At 40.7% G+C, this 21606-nt stretch overlaps 1 protein-coding gene across 7 annotated transcripts; it reads right to left on the reverse strand.

Moving 5' to 3' along the window:
• Positions 1-4950: 4950 nt before the first annotated feature.
• Positions 4951-21072, reverse strand: Ccnl1 (cyclin L1). Of its 7 annotated transcripts, none has more exons than XM_030252700.1 (12): positions 16851-21072; positions 16544-16618; positions 15896-16005; positions 11780-14319; positions 10477-10597; positions 9523-9587; positions 7734-7833; positions 7539-7643; positions 7305-7446; positions 6940-7051; positions 6734-6832; positions 4951-5991 (listed from the first exon to the last, which is right to left on the reverse strand). In XM_030252700.1, the coding sequence occupies exons 4-12, from the start codon at positions 11854-11856 to the stop codon at positions 5643-5645; spliced, it is 1170 nt and encodes a 389-aa protein (XP_030108560.1). In that variant the 5' UTR covers positions 11857-14319; positions 15896-16005; positions 16544-16618; positions 16851-21072; the 3' UTR covers positions 4951-5642. The 7 variants fall into 7 exon arrangements, 5 of the variants coding, with proteins under 5 accessions (XP_030108560.1, NP_001342362.1, NP_001342361.1 ...); NM_001355433.1 differs by having other exon boundaries at positions 5194-5991; positions 14247-14319; positions 16851-17292; NM_001355432.1 differs by having other exon boundaries at positions 5194-5991; positions 14173-14319; positions 16851-17292.
• Positions 21073-21606: the final 534 nt, after the last annotated feature.

Consider the following 21606-nt stretch of genomic DNA (forward strand, 5'->3'; position numbering starts at 1 on the left):
GCTGGGACTAAAGAAGTGTGCCGCCACCACCCACTGTCAGTGTCCTTAACTGCTGAGCCATCTCTCCCGCTCCTCCAGTGATTTTTGTCAGGGATTTTGCTGTAGCAACAAGACAAGGAAGAAATGAAGGTGAACTTGCACCATGAAACACAAATGACAGAGGGAATGCTGGAATTATTAACCAAATTCTTTTGAGAATTTCATCTTAACCTCCACTCCTCCAAGATCCACTTCCTGTCCACCCCTGCCTCCCAACTTCCTGTTTTTTCATAACTTCTGAGTCTAATTCACAAAGTCTATATATTTGATGATGTCATCCGCTGGTGCTTTGTCCACTTATCAGGAGCCACAACTTTAAAAACAAAACAAAACTGAGTCTCTTCTGTCAATAGTGCCTCAGAGAGAGGGGGATGGGGGTGTGTTGTGAGCCCCTCCCCCTCTGTGCCAGGATGTTAACTGGCTTTATCCTGGGCAAATCTTTTGAAGGCAACAAAAGCTGCCGTGTTGCTGACTACAGGGGTCCTGTCATGTCTAGCAGATACTGGTCTACAGTTCCAACAGGTAAAAGGATTTATAAACAATATGATCTTAAAATTTTTACCCCACAAAATGCATAATGATAAAAATACTTTGTTTTCATAAAGAACACTGTCAGCACCTTAAGCAGGGACTGAAGTTAATTAGCAGCAGCAGTTAGTGAGGCAAATCAGCATGAACTAAAATGATGTTTCTGCCTGACCCCATTTCCATTGTATTCCTACCCAGATCACGAAACCAATATCTCATCACAGTATATAGCCAAGTTGAAGGATATTTTGCAAACAACTGGTTTCCATTAAAAAATATCAAGGTCCTGAGGTGACAGACATTTCAGTTATCCTGATCTAGCCACTGTACACTATAGATAGATAGATAGATAGATAGATAGATAGATAGATAGATAGATGGATGCTTGTGTATTGTATGTTCAGATATGTATGTGTATATACACACATATACACATATACACATACATATGTGTATTTATATACAATATACACATATAAACATACATATGTGTATACACACACACACACATATATATGCTACTGTCCTTCATAAGCATATATAATTACTGTCAATTAAAAACAAAGGCCAAAGCCGGGCAGCAGTGGCAAATACCTTTAATCTCAGTACTAGGAGGCAGAGGCAGGTGGATTTCTGAGTTCAAAGCCAGCCTGGTCTACAAAGTGAGTTGCAGGACAGCGAGGGCTACATTAAGAAACCCTGTCTCAGAAAACAAAAACAAAGACACAACCTTCCCCCTCTCCCGCCAAATACTCCTAAGAACCAAAGGCAGAAAGAGCATGGTTGTAGGTCTGTGGAATCCTAGCACTTTCGAGGCTGAAACTTAGCCAGCAAGCTCTAGCCTGGAATACATGAGATACTCAAATCAAAAATAAAGACAGGAGTCCCAGGGTGTCCCACACCGAGACTTGGGAGAAAGGATCAAGAATTCCACGGTGGCTGTACAGGAAGTCTACAAAGCTAGTTCCAAGACAGTCATGGCTACACAAGAAAACCATGTCTTAAGAAAGAAAGAGAAAAGAAAAGGAAAGAAAGAAAAGGGAAGGGGGAAGGGGGAAGGGGGAAGGGGGAAAGGAAAGGAAAGGAAAGGAAAGGAAAGGAAAGGAAAGGAAAGGAAAGGAAAGGAAAGGAAAGGAAAGGAAAGGAAAGGAAAGGAAAGGAAAGGAAAGGAAATTACAAGCAAACCATGAAAGAACTCAAGGCAAAACGATTCAAAATTACATCCCAAACCAGAAAATAGGCATTACAAGAAAAATAATACAGTTGAGTGAGGTCAACAGATCCCACACTTGGATGGTTATAGTGTGACTAACAGCTTTGTTTCTAAGATGAAATACATATTTATGTACTTGCAGACAAAGAGAAAGTTCCAAAATATCAGAAAAGACAGAGAGGGGATGATAACATTTGAGGAATCTGAGTGAGGTCTGTGCATTTTTGAAATATTTTCATTGTCTAAAGTCACTTTGAAATAAAATGTTAACCAGGAGTGCTGGAATTTGCTTTAACCCCTCAGCACTTGGAGGTTGTGGTAAGATTGCAAGTACAAAGTCAGCCTGAAAGCCGGGAGTGGTGGTGCACGCCTTTAATCCCAGCACTCGGATTTCTGAGTTCGAGGCCAGCCTGGTCTACAAAGTGAGTTCCAGGACAGCCAGGACTACATAGAGAAACCCTGTCTCAAAAAACCAAAACCAACCAACCAACCAACCAACCAACCAAACAAACAAACAAACAAACAAAGCCTGAACTATACATGAGAATTAGCCTCCACAAGGGGGAGGAGGGGGGAGGGGGCTGGAGAGATGTCTCGGCAGTTAAGAGTACTGACTGCTCTTCTGGAGGTCATGAGTTCAAATCCCAGCAACTACTGGCTCACAACCATCTGTAATGAGAAACAAATAAACAAATTTAAAAACCTATGAGCCTGAGGGATAGGGCCCAGAGCGCAGGGCTGGAGCAAGAGGGAGAAAGGGAAGTGGGTAAAACAAAACAAAACAAAACAAAACAAAAAAATGACTGTTTGCATATTTTAAAATATGTACATGTGTACAGTACGATTATGGAGTTAGGATCTAAGTGTAAACACTGTTTCAGCGGGGCACAGTGGTGTGTGGCAGGGAGCCTGGCAGGTTTCTGCTAGTTAGAGACTAGTCTAGTACACAGAGTTCCAGGCCAGCTAGGGGGACCACAAGGATTCTGGTCTCAACCCTGCTCCCGCCCCCCCCCCCCCCAACAAAAACTCACAAATTAAAGGCCAGCTTCATAGACACCTTTCACAAATAGCCTGAAAGCAATTTTATAAACTTCACAGCTTACAATCCAGTCTGATTAGAGCCAAAAAGGGCTCTAAAGAAATGCACTGACAGGGTCATATGTTACTGCTCACTAGACCAGAGTCATGAGGCTGTCTGGAAATTTTTTTTTTTTTTTTGATTAAAACGGATAAGACTCTGGGTGCAATTTTCCCCAATAAGGATGTGAAGTAATGGATTTTTACGGTATGAAGAGTTAGATAAAAATTGATCATTTCTTTTAGAGCTGATGACAGGTACTGGTTCTCTTAAACTTGGATAGACTTTGATACAAACAAGCCTCACCCAGCTAGTTCTGTGTGCATACTGATCAAAATCAAAATATGGCTTTTCTTTCCTTTCCTCCCTTCTTTCCTTCCTTCATGTATGAGCACTCTATCTGCATGTACACTTGCATGAAATAAGAGGACATCAGGTCTCAGACAATTATGAGCCACCATGTGGTTGCTGGGAATTGAACTCAGGACCTCTGGAAGGGCAGTCAAGAGACTATAGCAATTAGAGCCTTCATGGGTCTTCACTCTGCACAGGTCCTGTGCATATCATGCTGTGGTTGCTTAGCTTAATTTTTTTTTTTAAAGATTTATTATTTTATGTAAGTACACTGTAGCTGTCTTCAGACACACCAGAAGAGGGTATCAGATCCCATAAGGTGTGGTTGCTGGGATTTGAACTCAGGACCTTTGGAAGAGCAGTCGGTGCTCTTAACCACTGAGCCATCTCTCCAGCCCCTTAGCTTAGTTTTTATGGGAGTGAGGATATTACTCTTCTGCTTGCTCTTGGGATCCTCTTCTTCCTACGGGGTTGTCTCATCCAGTCTTGATGTTTGTTTCATGGTTATGCCATGCAGTTACTATCTTTGAGAAGCCTGTACTTTTTAAAAAGGAGCAGTGGATTTTGGGGAGGGGAGGTGGAGCTGGGAAGAGTGGAGAGAGGGGAGACTGTGGTAAGGATATGTTGTATGAGAGAAGTTAGAAAAAGGTCCTAAGATTTAGGCAGAATTACTCAAGTGTGGTTGCTGAGGCAGTCACTCTCTGGTGATATGGTTGTCAGCAGGCTGTGCAAGCCCTCATTGGATAGCCCCACCCCCACAAGCATATGGGCAGCACTACCTGGATGCTAGGGTTATCACAGCAACAATGACAAGAACAAAAGTGGAACGCATGGAGGCTGGAGAGAGAGCGCAACAGTTAAGAGTCCTGACTATGCTTCCAGAGAATGTGTTCAAATCCCAGCACCCACATGGCAGCTCGACTCTAACCCTCACACACACATACATGCACATCGATGAACATTTAAATAAAAAAAAAAAAAAAAAAAGGCCAAAAATTGGATAATGAATGGTTTAAAAGTATGGCTTTTATCCACACTCCTATCTTCCAAGTCTGTGCTATACATTTTTATGGTCTTATCAATTTGCAGCTGGTCTTTTTGGTTGGTTGGTTGTAGGTATCTCTTTTGAGTTCTAGGACAGTGAGAGCTAGTGACAATGTCTCAAAAAACACAAGTTTTAAAAAATTATGTAAACACATGGTGGGACTCATGGCTCTAGCTGCATATGTAGCAGATGGCCTAGTCTGTCATCAATGGGAGGAGAGGCCCTTGGTCCTGTGAAGGCTCAATGCCCCAGTATTGGGGAATGCCAGGGCCAGAAGCAGGAGTGGGTGAGTTGGTGAGCATGGGATAGGGATAGAAGGAATAGGGGGGTTATCGGAAAGGAAACTAGGAAAGGGGTAACATTTGAAATGTAAATAAATATCTAATAAAAATAAATAAAAATTATGTAGAGGGTAAATGTGCTTGCCACCTGGTGGTGATGCTAATATGACTGGAACCCACAGAACTGACATCCAAGGTGATGCTCTGATCATACCTTTCATATATACAATACACTCAACATAACCCAATCTGAGTAGCATACCAGATACCCTTTGTGATCAACTTGTACCGTATGACCTCATTACTGAATTTGATATTCTGAGATTTAAGCTGTACCAATGTCAGTCATGCTAAAACATTCAAAAGTCTCATAATTGGGTCTTAGCATTAGGCTGTAGCTTTGCTCAATTGGTAAATTCATGTTACAAGTTTTAATTCAAAATTATCTTCTGATACATTAGGTTCCAATCAGGTTTTACATTTAGTTGCTAGCACTACCAGGCCATTCCTATTTCCTTTTCCTATATACACAACGGCCATTACATAATGTAGGCAAGACATTGTAATTATTCTAAACTGCACCTCTGCAAAAAAAAACAGTTATCTGCCATAAAAATTTTGCTTCTTGGCAATCTAAATAAGATATTTGAAACAGTTTATAAAAACAAGATTTGTATTTTATTTCCTTGTAAAAATCTTTGCCCATGCAGACAAACCAGTGTTAGGAAAGTATTCACCATCATTTAAACAAATAACCACTTAAATACAACAAGTCTGCAAGTTTCATCTGTATAAAAATAAGATACATTTTTACAGAATTTATGCTCCAGTTCTTATAGCAATAAACAATACACAACTATAATAAAGTACAATTGAACCTGACCATGGTTTTCAATTAGATACTGCTAGGGCATTTTAATGTGCAAAAAACCTTAACATAGTTCTTTTCCAAAGAAAATGTCCTCAGTGTTTCTAGAAACCTAGACAATTTTAATAAATCATTTCCTAATCAGTTTTTTTTTTTTTATGTTTCGATTGAGTCCACACATCATTACACTGCATATGGGCAACACCAGGAACCGCTGCAGTGTCAGAGGATGAAAGTCAGCGCCTATGCCTGCCATGTCCTGAGCGACTGCCACCATGGTGCTTGCCTTTATGGGACCTCTCAAAGGAGCGAGATCGTTCACGCCTGTCTCTGTGATGTCCCCTTTCGTGCCTGTGTTTCTTGGTAACATCTGAGTGATCCCGAGTCTTGCTCTGAGATCGAGACCGAGACTTTTTCCTCTTATGACCGTGTCTATTTGAGCTTTTTAAATCTTCTCTGGTATGTTTGGCCTTAAGGTGAGGAGAACCATGATTATGATGTCTTCGAGGGCTTTCACTGTGACTGCGAGACCTGCTTCTTGATCTTGAGCTGTATGTTCCAGATCGACTTCGCCTATTATTATAACTTAAGACAATAAAAATTTCAAGTTTAGGTTCAGTGTCTACTGGCAACAGATCAATAACTGTTGTTCATTAACAAGTTCAAACAATTAGCTATGAGTAATGACTGACCATGTTCCTCTCTCCCCATCCTGACCCCTCAATTGAAGCTTTATTGTTAGGTAAAACACCCTATTTCAGTAAAGTGCATCGCCAATGTGTCCTAAAGCTACACGGTTTCCACTGAGTCGCTCCCACATGCTGAAACATCACAAGAAAGCTGTTAACACAGCTGACTGAGTCTTAGGTTGTGTAGTACAGCATTAGCGGAATAGTCACGTTTCTAACAAACTGGATAGAAGGCATTTTTCACATAAGTAACACCTACACACACACATTGCCTGGACATTTCAAGAAACTATGGGGGACAGGGTCGGGATATATGACCAGAATAAACAAAAATGCTATTAAGGCACACAACTAGAGTCAATGAAATGGCTCATCAGGTAAAGATGCCTGCTACCAAGCCCAAAGTCCCTGGGACCCACACATACATTTGAAGTTTGTCCCCAAAGTTTTTTCCTCTATGCTAAAAGTCCAAGTAATTCCTAGCAAATTAATGCTATATACTAAAACTTGCTCAAAACAAAACACAACATACAAAAACATGAAATACTTATTCCTAATTCTGGAGGAAAAAAAAAAAAAAAAACAACATGTTAATTTTAAGAGTCCAAGGCCTGCACCACCCAGGACCCCTTACTTACTGTCTTCTTGGGCTGTGTGATCTGGAACGGGACCTGGTTCTTGACCTTGATCTACTAGCACTTCTGCTGGTTCTGCTTCTCTTGCTGTCTTTTCTTACACTTAAAAAAAAATGCAGGCAATATTTGTTATATTGTTTCCGGAGGTGTACCACCTGTTACAAAGGTGTAACACTGAGTGCTCAAGCCCTTGAGGTATACATACTTACCCATTGTAAGGGCTTTTTGACGCCTGCTGTCTATCCTCAGGTTCTTTTTTGACTGTCTTCACATTAATGGAGACTGGTGATTTCTCTTCAGCTTTCACTTCTCTTGGTGATGCTTTTAATGGAAAAGGACATATTAAAAACAGGATTTAGCTGAGGAGAAGTTTCCTATACAACATACACTATACTTCTAATCCTTAAGCTGATTTGTCGCAAAACCAAACCAAGCAACAACAAAACAAAAAAACCCAACACACACAATACTAACAATTTCTTAATGGTTTCTAGGCAACTGACCAATGCCAAAACTTTCTAAGGAGGATACACTTCCAGTGCCTACATTTTATTTAATTCTGAATGTATCTCACATGGTTTAGAGGCTGGAGAAAATCCACCAAGAGTTGAAAGGGCTGGAGTTCCATCAAGATTCAATCCCTTTGCTTTTAACTTGGCTTCCTGTAAGGCTACTTTTCTTTTTTCTACTTCCTTTTCCAGCAATTCATAGTTAGGCTGATGGATGAAAGTGACATTAGTTAGTATTCCTTTTATAACAGTTACAATCTCCAAAATGGCATCAGCACCAACCGAGTAACTGAGATTACCTTTTTCCTGGTATAAAGTCTAAGCGTCTCTATGCAGATTTCCTGAATCTCCTCTTCTGTGGTACCAAACAGAAGAAACCAATGGGGCCGAGTTGGCAAGGGAATCTAAACAAAAGAAGAATGGTTCAAATGTACGCTTTCTCAGAAGTAACAAAACTCTTGGAATTTACAAAACACAGCAGGCTAAATACTTACTTGAAGTGCTCTAGCTGCAAGGTAGATACAAGCACATGCTATAGTCTCTGGTTGAAAGCGAACAAAGACATTGGTTCGAAGACTGTCATTCATGTAATTCCTGAAAAACATTTCAGCTCTAAGTTTAGTTCATAAGCAAACCAGTTCTCCTGAAGTACACATAAAGTTGGAGACTCAATCTACTTCATTCTTTTTTCTTCTCCTTATATTCACATCTTTAAATTGTACCATGTAGTATTTTCTAACCACTTCCCCACAGCACTTTAAGTAATTCTACATTACTCACATAGATCTTACTCCCAAAGCCGCCTCCTAACACACAGTTATAGACAGCAATGTTTTGGAAGTCAGTTCTGACACAAGTTCAGAATTCACCACTCCCAACAAGACTTCAAGCCTTAGTTACTGACCATCTCTCCTTTATCCATAACGAAAAGCAGTGTCAATCAAGTTCTTTAAAAATACTATCAACAGGGGTAAAAAGGCATTTTTAGTAAGAACCCACCAAATGACTTATAATTAAAAAAACAAAAACAAAAAAACACTTGCAAAAAACTAGGTAGAGAAGTGAACAATAAATACGTCACAACAGCCTTGTTTAATATACCTTTTGCAATTACGGATAAATAAAAACAATGACCTAAGTTCAATTAAATAAACTTAGAAATCTCTAGTGAAGCTTCCCCATGAAATTTCTTAAATAGAAAACTTTACAATTTGCTAAAAAGCCTGAGCTGGAAATTAAATGGATTATTTCTATAAAATCCTTTTACTCATTACTGTATTTGCTACATAAACACGTTAAAAACTCATGCATTTTATAAAGAGATGTGGTTTTTCAAATGTTACAGTTCAGTGTCTACTGAATCCGAGAGAAGCATGGCAGTCATAAAAACACATTTCTGAAAGATCCAGAATTATTTAATGCTTGTTTACCAGCAGTTACATGAATCATCTATGACTAAACCACAATTTCCTCGCTTAGCCTTTCTCAAAGGTCCAAGGTCAAAAAATATTTAAAGAACATTAACTTCTCTTTTTAAAATTAATTGCTTCTTATATCACTGCCTGCAGTAGCTCAACAGCTGGAGATACCTAAAAAACAGCAATGGGTACCCATTTAAAGCTACAAGTGTAAGGTAGCCTCAGCCTCCTTTGGTAGAACGGATGCTATACACACCGCAAGTTGAAATTTAACTGAACCCAATTAAAAAAAAAACAAACAAAAAAAAAACAATTCATAATGGCTGGACAACAATCTATCAAAAATGAAATAGTCATTTTGATAGTCACAGGCATACATGAAATAATACATAGGCATGATGCATAGTTACTTCTAGAAGCAAATATACAAATCCTTTTGACACCCCGACAGAACTAGAAGACGCTGCCAGATGGGTATGGACCACTTCAGTGAATCTCGGATGAGAGCTTGCACTGGACTGGCTGGAGAGCAGGCTAGCCAATCAGGCCATCCTGAGGTCATGGGCTGAAGTGCAGAGGGCAGAGTTCTATGACTTACCATCATGGACTACCCTTTAATTAAAGAGTAGAAAAAAGAACAAAGTTAAATTGAGTTCTCCATCAAATGTAATTAGTCAAGCCAAGAAAACAGGAAGCAGAAATAAGCATTATTTACCTTTTGGTTAAAAAACAAAAACAAACAAACAAAACCACAAAATGCCCCAAAACAAACTTATTTCATTATTTTGGAAAGAGAAAAATGAAACTTACTTTATTTCTGCTTCTGTTTTCCTGACTAAAGAAGCAATGTAAAAGAGGAACTTACCAGGCAGTTTGAACCAGGGTTTGGTTACGTTCACATTCTAAGACTTGTAAATACATTACAATGATCTGAGGACAAGGGAGAAAAGAAAACCACTTAGCATATTGGTGGTTCTTTCACCGCAGAGTTCAATGAATAAAACAACTGGAAAATGTTAGTTACAATTCTTATAAATTTACAAATATACACCAACCTAAATAAAACATGCATGAGACCCAATGTTGGTTACTATATTACTCAATTTTTAAAAACTGTGCTTATAAAAGTGGTTAATAACTGTTTTCTAATTTCTCAGGGTATTCACCAAAAAGGGTAAACTTTATGTTAAGTACACAATGGCCACAGTATTTTCTAGAACACTAAGTAATTTCTGTAGTACAGCGTAGCATACTGAAATTTCTTAAATAAAAGCTACATATATCAATGACTGACATACTGTCTTGCATTTGGTTCCCAGCAAGACACAAGTGCACATAGCTACTAAGTTTATGATAGCTGTTTCTGGACCTACATTAATCATCACATGTCAGATGGTGAATGCTGAGTGCCATCTGGCTATCAGCAGAGCTAGCCATCTCGGTCCCAGTTCTTAGGACTACTGCCTAGAAGAGTACCATGAAAGCCAAGGAAAAGCTCTTATTCATGGTTTACAGTAAGCAGCTACCACCTTCAACAACTGAAGTGTGACACGTTCCTCAGATATGTACATTTCATTCCTTCTGTCAAGAATCCCACAAGAATGTGTTAGGAGGAAAAACTAGAATTTAACCACAAAGATTATTCATTTTCATGTAAAGAAGAATAAAGCCTGCTCTGAATCCCATTTTAAAAACAAATATCAACATCCAAAAGAAAGCTTTTGAAAACTCCGGTTAACTTAACTCTCCACACTGAATTCAAAATTTCAGAAAAAGCCCTAATACTTACGAATTGTAATGTCTGTACTTTACAACTCACCTTATGGGGATGCTTGACATGAACACAAAATCCCAACTCCTTTAGCACCCTCCTCTCTGCCTTGATAACTTGATTTTTGGTGTTAATGTAGTTCTGATCAAGGATCAGGGGGCTTGGAGTCCTATAGTTTGTAAGAAATAAAATCAAAACTGTTTTGCACATCCAAAAAATTTTATTTGTGGCATCTCCATTTTCCCTTCCAACCAACTATTGGCAACAGAAACCAGCTTTTTAAACTCCTGCTAACAAGTTAAAGCATTAATCTTATGCTGTCCAAGTTATGCTAACTATACTTAAGTAGACAAAGCTCTAAAACCTAACACAACTTAAAAAAAAACAAATCTAACACAACTTAAAACTCACATGCTCTTAGATCTACAACTCTCCTTTTGAACTTACAACACAGCTTCAATATCAGCACAAACCTTATCAGGCTTCCAAAGACAATATACTTCTGAAAAGATTGATCATCAAGTTCTAACATGAACAAAGGTTTTAAAAAACTGAATATAAACCCTTTGCTAAATGCTTGGTCAAAATAAAAGCTAAAGAAAACAAAAGGTAGTTATTCTGACTTCCCTTTTGGGATACCATGCTATAGACAAATACTCCAAGAATACTGAAGTGCTTAGTTAGCACTCCCTCTCATCCCCAGCAAAACCAAGTCAGCTCAGTTGCCAAATGAAATCTCTACAACTAGGTCAGAGAGTGAATTAGAGAGCTTGGTTAATGTCGTTCCTATGAGATTGATTTTAAGGGCACAGAGAAGGAACAGAGACTCAGACCACATTGTGACCTGTGAGGGATGCCCCAGAGTTGTAGGGGAAGAAAGGGATAGCTAACCACTCATATATACAAAAAAACAAAAAAACAAAACCTCAAATCATCCTGTGTATAAGTTTCCTTTAAAAATATAAATGAAGTCTTTCTATGGAGCTCATCCTGAAGCCAGTCATGTGTCCCGTCAGAGGCAAGTGCAACCAGATCTGGCTTTTCCTACAACCCGCCAATTTAGTAATTATCATGTTTTTTTGGATATACTCTTACCTTTAAACAGCAAGGTGTATATTTTTATTAAATACTCTACAATAAATATATTGTCAGAGTAACATTGTAATGTTTTCTTAAATACTCATTTCATTTTCATCCAAGTTACCAAGTCTTATACTCTTTTTAGGAGATTATACTAGCAAATATACAACCTTTAAAAAACAACAACAACAGAAAACCAACCTATTTTATATCCACTTAAAAGTAATAAAACAATCTAACCTGTAATATTGAGCCATGAGTAGTGGCTCACCTCATAATCCCAGCACTTTGCAGGGGTTGGGGTAGAGGCACTTGGAGATAAGAGTTCAAGGACATCCTCCACTCCATCAGGTGAGCTGAGGCAAACCTGAGTTAACTCAAGACTGAAAAAAATCTGAAATGAAGTACATTAACTACCTCCCTGGTAGCAGGCTAGCAAGAGTAAAACCCAATTATATTTTTCTTGTTTTCACTTAAAAACAAGACCCAGTTATTCTGTAACTCTGCATTAAGCTATGGCAGAATTATAAACAATAACAAATGATGGAAAATTTCATTAAGTTCAATTTCAATTACAGCGTCAAAAAGTCTAAGAAATGGCCTGATTTGAATCAACTTTATCAGAATAGCTATAAACTGCACTTTTGGAGAAAAAGTCGACTTAACTCAAATGGGAGCAACCCATTTATGGAGAAAAACTCCAATGACACCAAGTTCATGATTTTTCAGGTTTTATATGCATTCTAAGAAATTTTGGAGACAAACCCAATACAGACTAATTAGAAGGTTCCCCTTCAACTGGTATTGGGAGTCAAAGAGGCTGCAGTGTATCATCTGTACAGAGCTTGGCTCTGAATTCAATTCCTAAAAGCCAGACAGTAAACAGCACCATTAAAAATCCATATACGAACAGTTCACAAACAGAGTTCTGTCTCACTTTTCTTCAAACATTAAATTATGAAATTATTTTTCAATTGTAATAAAATTTGCAAACAGAACACTTGTTTCAAAACTATGGCTACCAACTGGTGCCAAATTAAATAAGGATTCATCACTAATTCTGCTTAAAGTATCTACTATTCCTCTGCCGTATGCACATTCCCCACCTCATCAGAATCTGCAAGAACCTATAAAGGTTTTGTTTAATCTCAAGAGTGAAGGGGTTCAGCACAAGGATCATAAATTACTGGACACCCTGTACGACACAGCCAGAGTCTTAATTTCCAAACCTCTCATCAACTTTCAAACAGGCCAAGGAAACAATCCCACTAACGATCTTACTAAAGCTCAACCATCTAAGCTCACTCAGTCTTGCCACTACTAGCTCTGTAAATGCATACTCTTGTCAGAATTCATTTTACCTCATAAATCAAGGCAGGCTCAACGAATACAAAATTGTCAACTACCTTAATATTTTATACCATGATGAAACCCAGAAAAAAATCTCCATAAATCAGGAAGTGAAGATTCTGAAAAAGCATTTAAAGCAGAAGCTTTCTATATTAGCATTTATATTAGCAAAGTCATCAATTAGGAATATCTTTAGCAACACAGAAAGTTGAATCAAGGCTTGCCAGACTGTCTTCCCAATCAGGTAAACATCCTTGATCAACAATGCAGAGGCGGCACTACACATACACACTAAGGGAGACAAGCCTCATGTACTCAGAGAACTCAGGGATAGGTAGTAACACTCAAGACCACCAGACGCCACCTGGGAAAGGTTCTCTATTACCTATTCTTTATTTGCTCATTAACTTATTGGAAAACAAATTTGTCTTTAGGAAATGTTGGTCTCTGGTTATTAAGAATTTATATGATAGTTACTTTCTGTAGTATGCCTGAAACACATGAATTACAAGCATTTAGACTGGGAGTGTTCAAGCATGGCTGGTCTCACTCATGAGTTACAAGGACTGATACTCTGAAAGTAGTTCAAGGAAGTATACTGTGAAACAGATGGCTAATACAAGACTGCTACTCAACACAGAAATCTCTAAAGCTTATTTTTAAATAGGAACACTCTTTCAATGTCAACAAACTGAAGGTTTTATGCATTGAAAACAGAATAAACAGCCACCAATAAAAGTAGTTAAATCTTACAAGTTTATCTTCTTGTAACAGAAACCTTAACTTCTTTAAAGAGAAGACTGGGAACATTACATAGAAACAGCAAATTTTATCTGTAAACCGCGGATATAAATAGCTTTAACTTTCCTTTGAATTCAGCTATTCTAAAGAATTACCAAAATATAAAAAACTAATGAGAGATAAGTCAATTATCTCAAACTGAGGACTGAAATGTTTTGTTTTTCTTCAAACACTTGATCGTACTATCTACATGTAGCAGCCATGACTAGAAAAGGCTATGTACCCCTTGTAATTGTCAAGGCCATAGAATAACCTAGTTAATTTGCACAAATTGGACTAAAATTCAAGACAAACCAATAAGAGTATCAGAGTAAAACATTTATGAATACTTTCTAACCATGCCCTATGGGGGGGAAAAAGGGAAAGAAAAAAAGAAAAATAAATAAAAACCCCACCACCTTTTAAAGCTATAGTTTTAATAACTTGGACAGCAAAGACAAAAGCTTTTAACAAGAAACAGGAGTTTTTTGTTTGTTTGTTTGTTTTTCTCTAAATGGTTCACCAGTGGCCAACCTGTTAGTCCCCGATTCCAGTGACCTATTCTCAGAACACTGGCTTCTCCTTGGGGATTTCGATACTTCACTCACTGTTGCCATGACGACAGCTTCATCTCTATGTACCACTCCACATCACCCAGGCTTTGGTAAATGTAGCTGGTCGCTGTATAGTCGGTTGCAAGGGAAAAAAGAGTTGAAGTTAATAACATATACAAGTTACATGTCTGAGTAAACTTGTAATATGCATAGAAACACTTATATCCTGCTTTTAAAAGGGGGGCTTCCATGCAATTAACTTCTTTAAGAATTTCATGCTATAATCAAATTTGAAACATTGAAACAAAATCAATTTCTCTTTAATGATGATCAAAAATGAAGTTTATATCCAATACAAGCCAGTCAGATTGAATTATTTTAAATTTTGAAGTTTTATAAAAAGATGATCCTATTCTGACACCTAGGAAGGAAGAAGTCCCACAGAAAAACACCAAACGATCATGTGATTATAGTTGGCTCAACAACTCATATACTACTAGAAAATGTTCCTTTATTCACTAAAAATAAGAATTCTGTATTTCAGTGTTTTGTAAAAACACCCTGAAAAAAAAAATCAGCCATGTAATCTAAAATACAAGTATAAGCTCAGAACATACTAAACACTAATTTGAAACTCCCCCATTTCTCAACTTTCTTCACAAAGAACTAAAAATGTTTTCAAACAGAAGAAATTGTATCTGGGCACATAGTTAGAAAAGATGGGGCTGAATAGTATAGAGAAAAAAATGCTATAAAAATTGACTGTGTTACTCATTTCAAACTTCCACTACCACCAACTTATAGCTTCCACAATAAAGACTACCTATGTTCAATACGCATTAGGACTAAGCAACACCCAACTCCCAAAACAGGTTATCTTGTCATAGCTAAATTCCTTCCAAGCTCACAGTTCCTTAGAAACTAATCTACACCACAAATATCCATCAGCCTGTCCTAGAATCACCTGTAGAGCCTGGAGTACTGCAACAAGCTTTGGTACTGCCTTATAGGCCCACATAAAGTTACCAGGGTATCACTACACCTAAAAGATACTGTTTCAGACTCTATTTTCTTACAAGATCGAATAAAGAGCCCTATCTGAAGCAACTCAATGAGTTATTTTTCTAAGGAACTCACTGAGACTACATCTGACCAAAACAGAATACCTGTTCAATCCCTTTGACTTCAAACTTTATCATCCTCCAGTCCTTTCAGATGCGGCATTATGCGATATATCGTAGTTCAATGTTGAGAAGTACTCTAACAAAAGCCAACCTCAATTGATGAAGAAACTGGGACTCCAAGCAGAAAAACGACCTACACGGAACTTTGCCACAACATTAACTTGAACTACAGGGCTTACATGTCCAGCCTTCAGTTTTCCAGAGAGGGGAGGGGAAACACAACTTACAGAATACACTCCCACTTGAGCCAACCGTACTCCCTTTCTTGTTTAATCTTAAGCCAAGGGACTGGCTTCACAGCACTCTAGAATTGTCCACAATGCAACTGTCTCTACAAACTTCAGATAGCTGGTTAATGGAGGGGATTTTAAAAGTTTCAATGTTCCTACGTGAATTTCAGCACCTAATGTCCGCTTTCTTTTGCATCCACACTGACTTGAGGGAGGGGAGAAGATGTTTTGACTGGATGATTGGTGCACAGTACAGCAAGAGATACTATGTTCAACAGGCCAATCTTACCTTTTTCCTCTTAACTGGCGGAGGTGGTGGAATACATTAATCACATCTCTTATTCTTCTTGGCGCTTCTTCGATTTTTGACGCAAGATTAATACAGGCCATAGCAACAATCTGAAAGAACCCAGGTAAAAATCCAAGTGAAGTTAAACTAGAAACAGTTTAACAAAGTCTAACAACCCTTATTTTGTTTTGTTTTTAGATAGGGCTTCTCTGTGTAGTCCTGGCTTCCAGGAACTCCATCTGTATGTACATCTGCCTGCCCAAGGATGTGGGTCACCAAGGACCGGCAAAGAACCCTCTTTAGGATACAACGGGCTTTTTAGCGAAATAAAATCGAAGCTGACATTTTTAGACCAGCTCTTACGTTTTATTGCTCAACTGCTCTTAATTTTGGGTCAGAATCAAGCTACCTCTTGCTAGAATTGTGCAATGGCTTGAAAACGTAGTTCTTGGTTAACAGAGCACGTGAACTGGGGATCCATTTTCTAGTTCTTGAAACATTGCTCTACGGGCCCCATTTCCTTCTGGGTGGGAACGAGGTACAAAGGCCTAAGCTAACCACTCCCTTTCTGGAAAAGCTGGTTCCTACCCCCTTCCTCCCCGCTTCCGGATGAAGAAATCCCTTCTTGTCCGCCTCCGCCGCGCTTACCTCGAAACTGTGTTTGACGAACGACTTGGAGTAGAAGAACCGATGGAACAGCACCTGCCCTGTAGCCATCGCCACCTGCAGACGAGAGAGGAGAACGGAAGCGCCGGGGTCAGGCGGGCCCGCACCAGGCGCCGCCGCCATTTTGTGCGGCCGCTCGCTTCCCTTCCCCCGCCCGGGCCGCGCGGCGCCGCCCGCCCCCGCATCCCCACCCTCGCCCGCCCGAGCTCCCGCCGCCGCCGCCGCCCGGCGCAGGCTCCGGAGAAACCTGGCCGCGGCGGAGAGGCCCGCAACCAGCCGGGGTTCTCACCTGCGGCAGCCGGAGGAGGATGCCGGCGGCCTGGATGAGCTCGCAGCCCAAGATGCGCAGATCCGTCTCGCTGGGCAGGTCCAGGCCGTCCTGCATGGACGGGGTAGGCGAGAGCCGCTCCTCCGGGATCAGCGAGTGGTCGATGGTGAGCGACACCTCCGAATACAGGCGGTCGCCGATCAGGATCCCTCCGGTCGTGGTCGTCGTCGTGGTGGTCGTGCCGGAGCTGGAGCCGCCCGCGCTCGGGGCGGCGGACGAGGCGGAGGCGGCAGCGGCGGCGGCGGCGGCAGCGGTCGAGGTCGGGTGAGGCCCGGACGCCATAGTTCCAGCGAGCTCCACGCACGCCCGACGCAGCCGGAACCCAAAGCGAGACTAACCAGCGTCCTCGGCGCGACGGATCTTCCCGTGACCGCCGGCTTCCAGGCCGCCGCACGCAGCGTGCGCTTCCGCCCTGACGTCACCACGCCGACACGCCCTACCCCACCCCACTCCACTCCCCGCGCGCGCCAACGAGTTCCTCCGCGCTTCGGTCGGTGACACCGGGCGGAGGGGTCCGGATGGGCAGGGCGGGGCAGGGTGCTGGCGGCTCAGGGGTGGTAATGGCTTTAGTCACCGGATAACCCGGACTCTGGCCTGGTGAGTCGGCCCCGATACCCCTGCACGGTCTGCGCGTTGGTGACAGTCCGGCGGTCGGCGACACCGGAGTGTAACAAAGTGACTCTGAACCGGGCAGCTTCCCAGTTTGAGCGCCTGGGGTTTCCGGAAAGCTCCGAGCGCGCGTGGGTGTCGGGGTGTAGCCTAGAAAGGCATGCCTAGCCCTGACCTCACTTCGCCGGGTTTACAGTAATCTGGAAAATCCCTAGTTCCAAAAATAGGTTTATGGCGAGGACAGTACACGGGCGATTTCATTGCGCTGGGGAGTCTCGTCTTAAAGAGATGGTTTTTGTCAGAGTGGAGAGAAAGTAACTATCCCTGTGTCAATGAAGAGAAAAACACAGCTCTCATCTTACATGGAGTTTGGAATAACCTAAATCTGTGTTCCGGGACCATGGTCAATCAAAATGGCTCCAGGATAACCCATCATTTATTCCCTTTAAGATGAGAGCTGTGGTTTTTTTGTTTTTTTCGAGACAGTTTCTCTGTATAGTTCTGGCTGTCCTGAAACTCACTTTGTAGACCAGGCTGGCCCTGAACTCAGAAATCCGCCTGTCTTTGTCTCCCGAGTGCTGGGATTAAAGGCGTGCGCCACCACCGCCTGGCTGAGAGCTGTGGTCTTTTTCCATCCATACTAAAAGTCCCAAAAGCTGAGGTCGACCGTGAAACAATTGATCCTTCTGCCTCTGGCCTCCCATGATCTTTTTATTCCAGCTTAATCCTCTGAGATGGCCTTTAGGGAGAAAGAAAAATCTCCTGACTCAGTACAAAGGGTTGGAATTGTTATTTTGTTAAAGCTTACTTTCTTGAAAAGTGTCTTAACCTTGGACCTATAGAGCGCACTGAAAATTTGGATACATCTTAGTCACCAAAGCAAGGTATTTTCACAGCTCATTTTTACAAAGTGTGTTGGGACGGGCACTCTGGAGACAAAGACAGGTGGATCTCTGATTAGAGGGTCAGACTGATTCCAAGCCAGTAAGAGCTATATAATATCTTCAAAATGAAACAAAACCTCTTCCAAACAAAAGCTATATAGAGCAGGAAGTGGTGGCACAAGCCTTTAATCCCAGTACTCAACTAAAGCCTCAAAAACAAAAATTTTATGATTGTGATAGCTTTTTGTCACTGACAGATTACCTAGAAAGTCCACAATGAGGTTTAATTTTGGTTTATGGTCTCTGAGGTTTCAGGCTACAGCCATGTGGCCCTATACCTGTAGGACTGTGTAGGCAGAACTTTATGGTGTGAGACCTTGGTAAAAACAAATCCCTTGCCACCAACAAAGAGAAAGGGGAATATATCCAGGGATCTCCCTCCTCAAGTAGGTTGCCAACTCCTAATTGCTTGTCCAGCTGTGACCTCATCGTCGGATTAACCCATTTATGAGGTATTTGCCTTTGTGATTAAATCACCTCTCAGTGCTACTAACTAAGGACAAGCTCTTCACAGGGTCTGTATGTGGCAGGCATTTCATATCCAAACTTTCTGTGACAGCATAGGAGACACAAGTCCAGGGGACAGGTATGTCGGGACAAAACTTTTCCTAGTGAGACACTACTCACCTCAGATAGGGAACCTACCACAGACCAAAGTATGGATACCATCAGAGTGCAAACTTGGTGAACCAATGAGTTTTATTAGGGTTACTTACAGGAATATGGGTAAGGAGCAGAAATGATTTGGATAGCTGCACCACCAATGTGCAATTCTATGCATATATTAGGGTCGGCACAATTTAGTGAAAACTTTTTTGGTGATAATTAACTCAATTCCATGTGGACAATAAAGTTTAAGGTGTGACTCCATCAAAACTCTTTGTAAAGTACACGTGACATCTTCCATAAAGATGGGTTCTGTAGATTCACTACATGAGACACCTTCCATAATGATCAATTCTGTAAATGACATGCTCATGATACGGGTCTGGAGAAAGATCTGATGTGGTCTTGGCCACACAGCAGAAAAGGTCACCAGGCTATTAGTCACATCTGCTCTCGGCCTTCTGGGTGGATAGAAGGTTATATACCCTTGTTTGAAGGAACAACCCTGTCTTTAACATTACTGGTTCCTACCTGTAAAGGTGGTACACACCTTTAGTCCTGGCACTTGGGAGGCAGAGGCAGGTGGGTCTCTAAGTTTGAGGGTAGTGCCTGTTCTACAGAACAAGTTCCAGGACAGCCAGAGCTACACAGAGAAACCCTGTCTTGAAAAACAAAACATTCTTGGTTCCCCTGTTGCTTATCTGTTGAGCACAGGACTTTTGTTCCTCCCACAGGAAGAGATGGCTGAACATGTTATAAATGCTTGCTCCTCATTATGTCACCAAACTACTGTTACTATTTCTTTTTTCAAAATTGTCCATGACTAATCCAGAAGATGGGAGGTAATGGGCTAGTAACTGGACTCTACGAGGTTTTTGCTCGTTAAGTAACTGTCATATTCTTTCTGTGATATAATCTAAGTTTGGAAAAACCATTACATTATTTGTAAGTTATTATGGAGAAAGTTTTGTTTCCAAATTACTATCCACTTAAAACAGCCACGTTAAAATGTGGAAAGACAAGGCTTGTTTAGAATTACCAAGAATTCAGGGAAGAGTAAAGATACGTGTTATTCATAGAAAAGCATTAGTGGAAATGAATCCAGTCAAGTGAGGCCGTTGGGAGGCAAATGACTATGTTGAATAAGTGAAAATGTGTGTATACGCACGTAATATTCTATTATTATTTATTATTGTGGCCCAGGTTGGCCATGGATTCATTGCAGCCATCTTGCCTTAGCTTCCCAAGTGCTGGTATTACAAACCCAAGCCACCATACCCTGCCTTGCTTATCTTTATAGACAGGGATCCTACTAGTTCAACCTGAGTTCTGTGTGCCTGAAAGGAAACTTAGTGAAAGTAAAGTTACATTTTTACTGCTTTAAGACAGGTGGAATTCAGGTGATACCAGAAAGACTAATGGCTTTCCTGAGGCACTAAAGTATCTTATTCCCTGTGCTTAAATTGTTCTCATGTCATTAGATGCAGCCTTCTGGCAAGTGTGTCTTCTGGTTATCATTTAAACATCAGTTTTTAAGTTCTGAAACCAAAACTAGTATTATTTTTATTTCTTTAGTAATCATTCTTTCACTATTATACTACAGGAATTTAATAACACACCACAAAAATTGAGCCTGAAATTAAGCTCCAGAAGAAGGACTTCTGGGGCTGGAGAGATGGCTCAGCAGTTAAGAGCACTGACTGCTCTTCCAGAGATCCTGAGTTCAATTCCCAGCAACCACATGATGGCTCACAACCATCTATAATGGGATCTTTTGCTCTCTTCTGGGGTGTCTGCAGACAGCTACAGTGTTTAGAACATGCCACATGTTTCAAACCATTCTCTTTTTCAAACTGACCAACTCTAAAGTAGAGGAGTAAGACTCTTCAGAGGCTTTAAAACCCCCATCCCCAAGAAGAGATTTCATTTTCAGAGTGTCATCCTCTTTGCTTTGCAGAGGATTTTTTTTCTCTGTGTGTTTGCTACCTGGGTGTGCCCCTCACCCTCAATAAACACCTTCCTTTAACTGTTGGCTCTGTTTGTGGTGCTTGAGACTTCCTGTTGCTGCTTGATGCCTCCAGGGTTTTCTTGCTTTTAATTCTTTAAACTGGCAGAGAAAACCCAGTCAAGTCCCCTAGACTGTATTATTTCTAGACTGTATGAATATGAAGTAGGAAGTTCCGGGGCCCCATTTATTCCACAGTCTTCTCTTTGTAGTATTCTGTAGCATAGCTGTTGGGTTCCACATTTGCTCTGTTCTGTGTCCTTATAGTAAGTAGTCCATGACCTCCACTCCAACCGGAGGCCTGCTGGAATTGCTTCTTGCCCTCCGAAGGAGGCAACAACTCCAAAAATTAGGGAGAGGTGTTGGGATCTGAGCACAGATAGGCTATGGGGCAGTTTGGGAGGTATATCTATAAAATGATGTGTGTGCTCAAGAGGTAAGGCTCTGGTCTTGATAAGCTGCCAAGCCATTGATTCCACCAAGCTGTTTTTAGAGCTAGATTAGAATTAACACCATTCAGTCCAAGTGTTTGTTTTTGACACAGGAAGCCAAG

Source organism: Mus musculus, chromosome 3, assembly GCF_000001635.26.
Source record: "Mus musculus strain C57BL/6J chromosome 3, GRCm38.p6 C57BL/6J".
In the NCBI taxonomy this organism is placed as follows: Eukaryota; Metazoa; Chordata; class Mammalia; order Rodentia; family Muridae; genus Mus; species Mus musculus.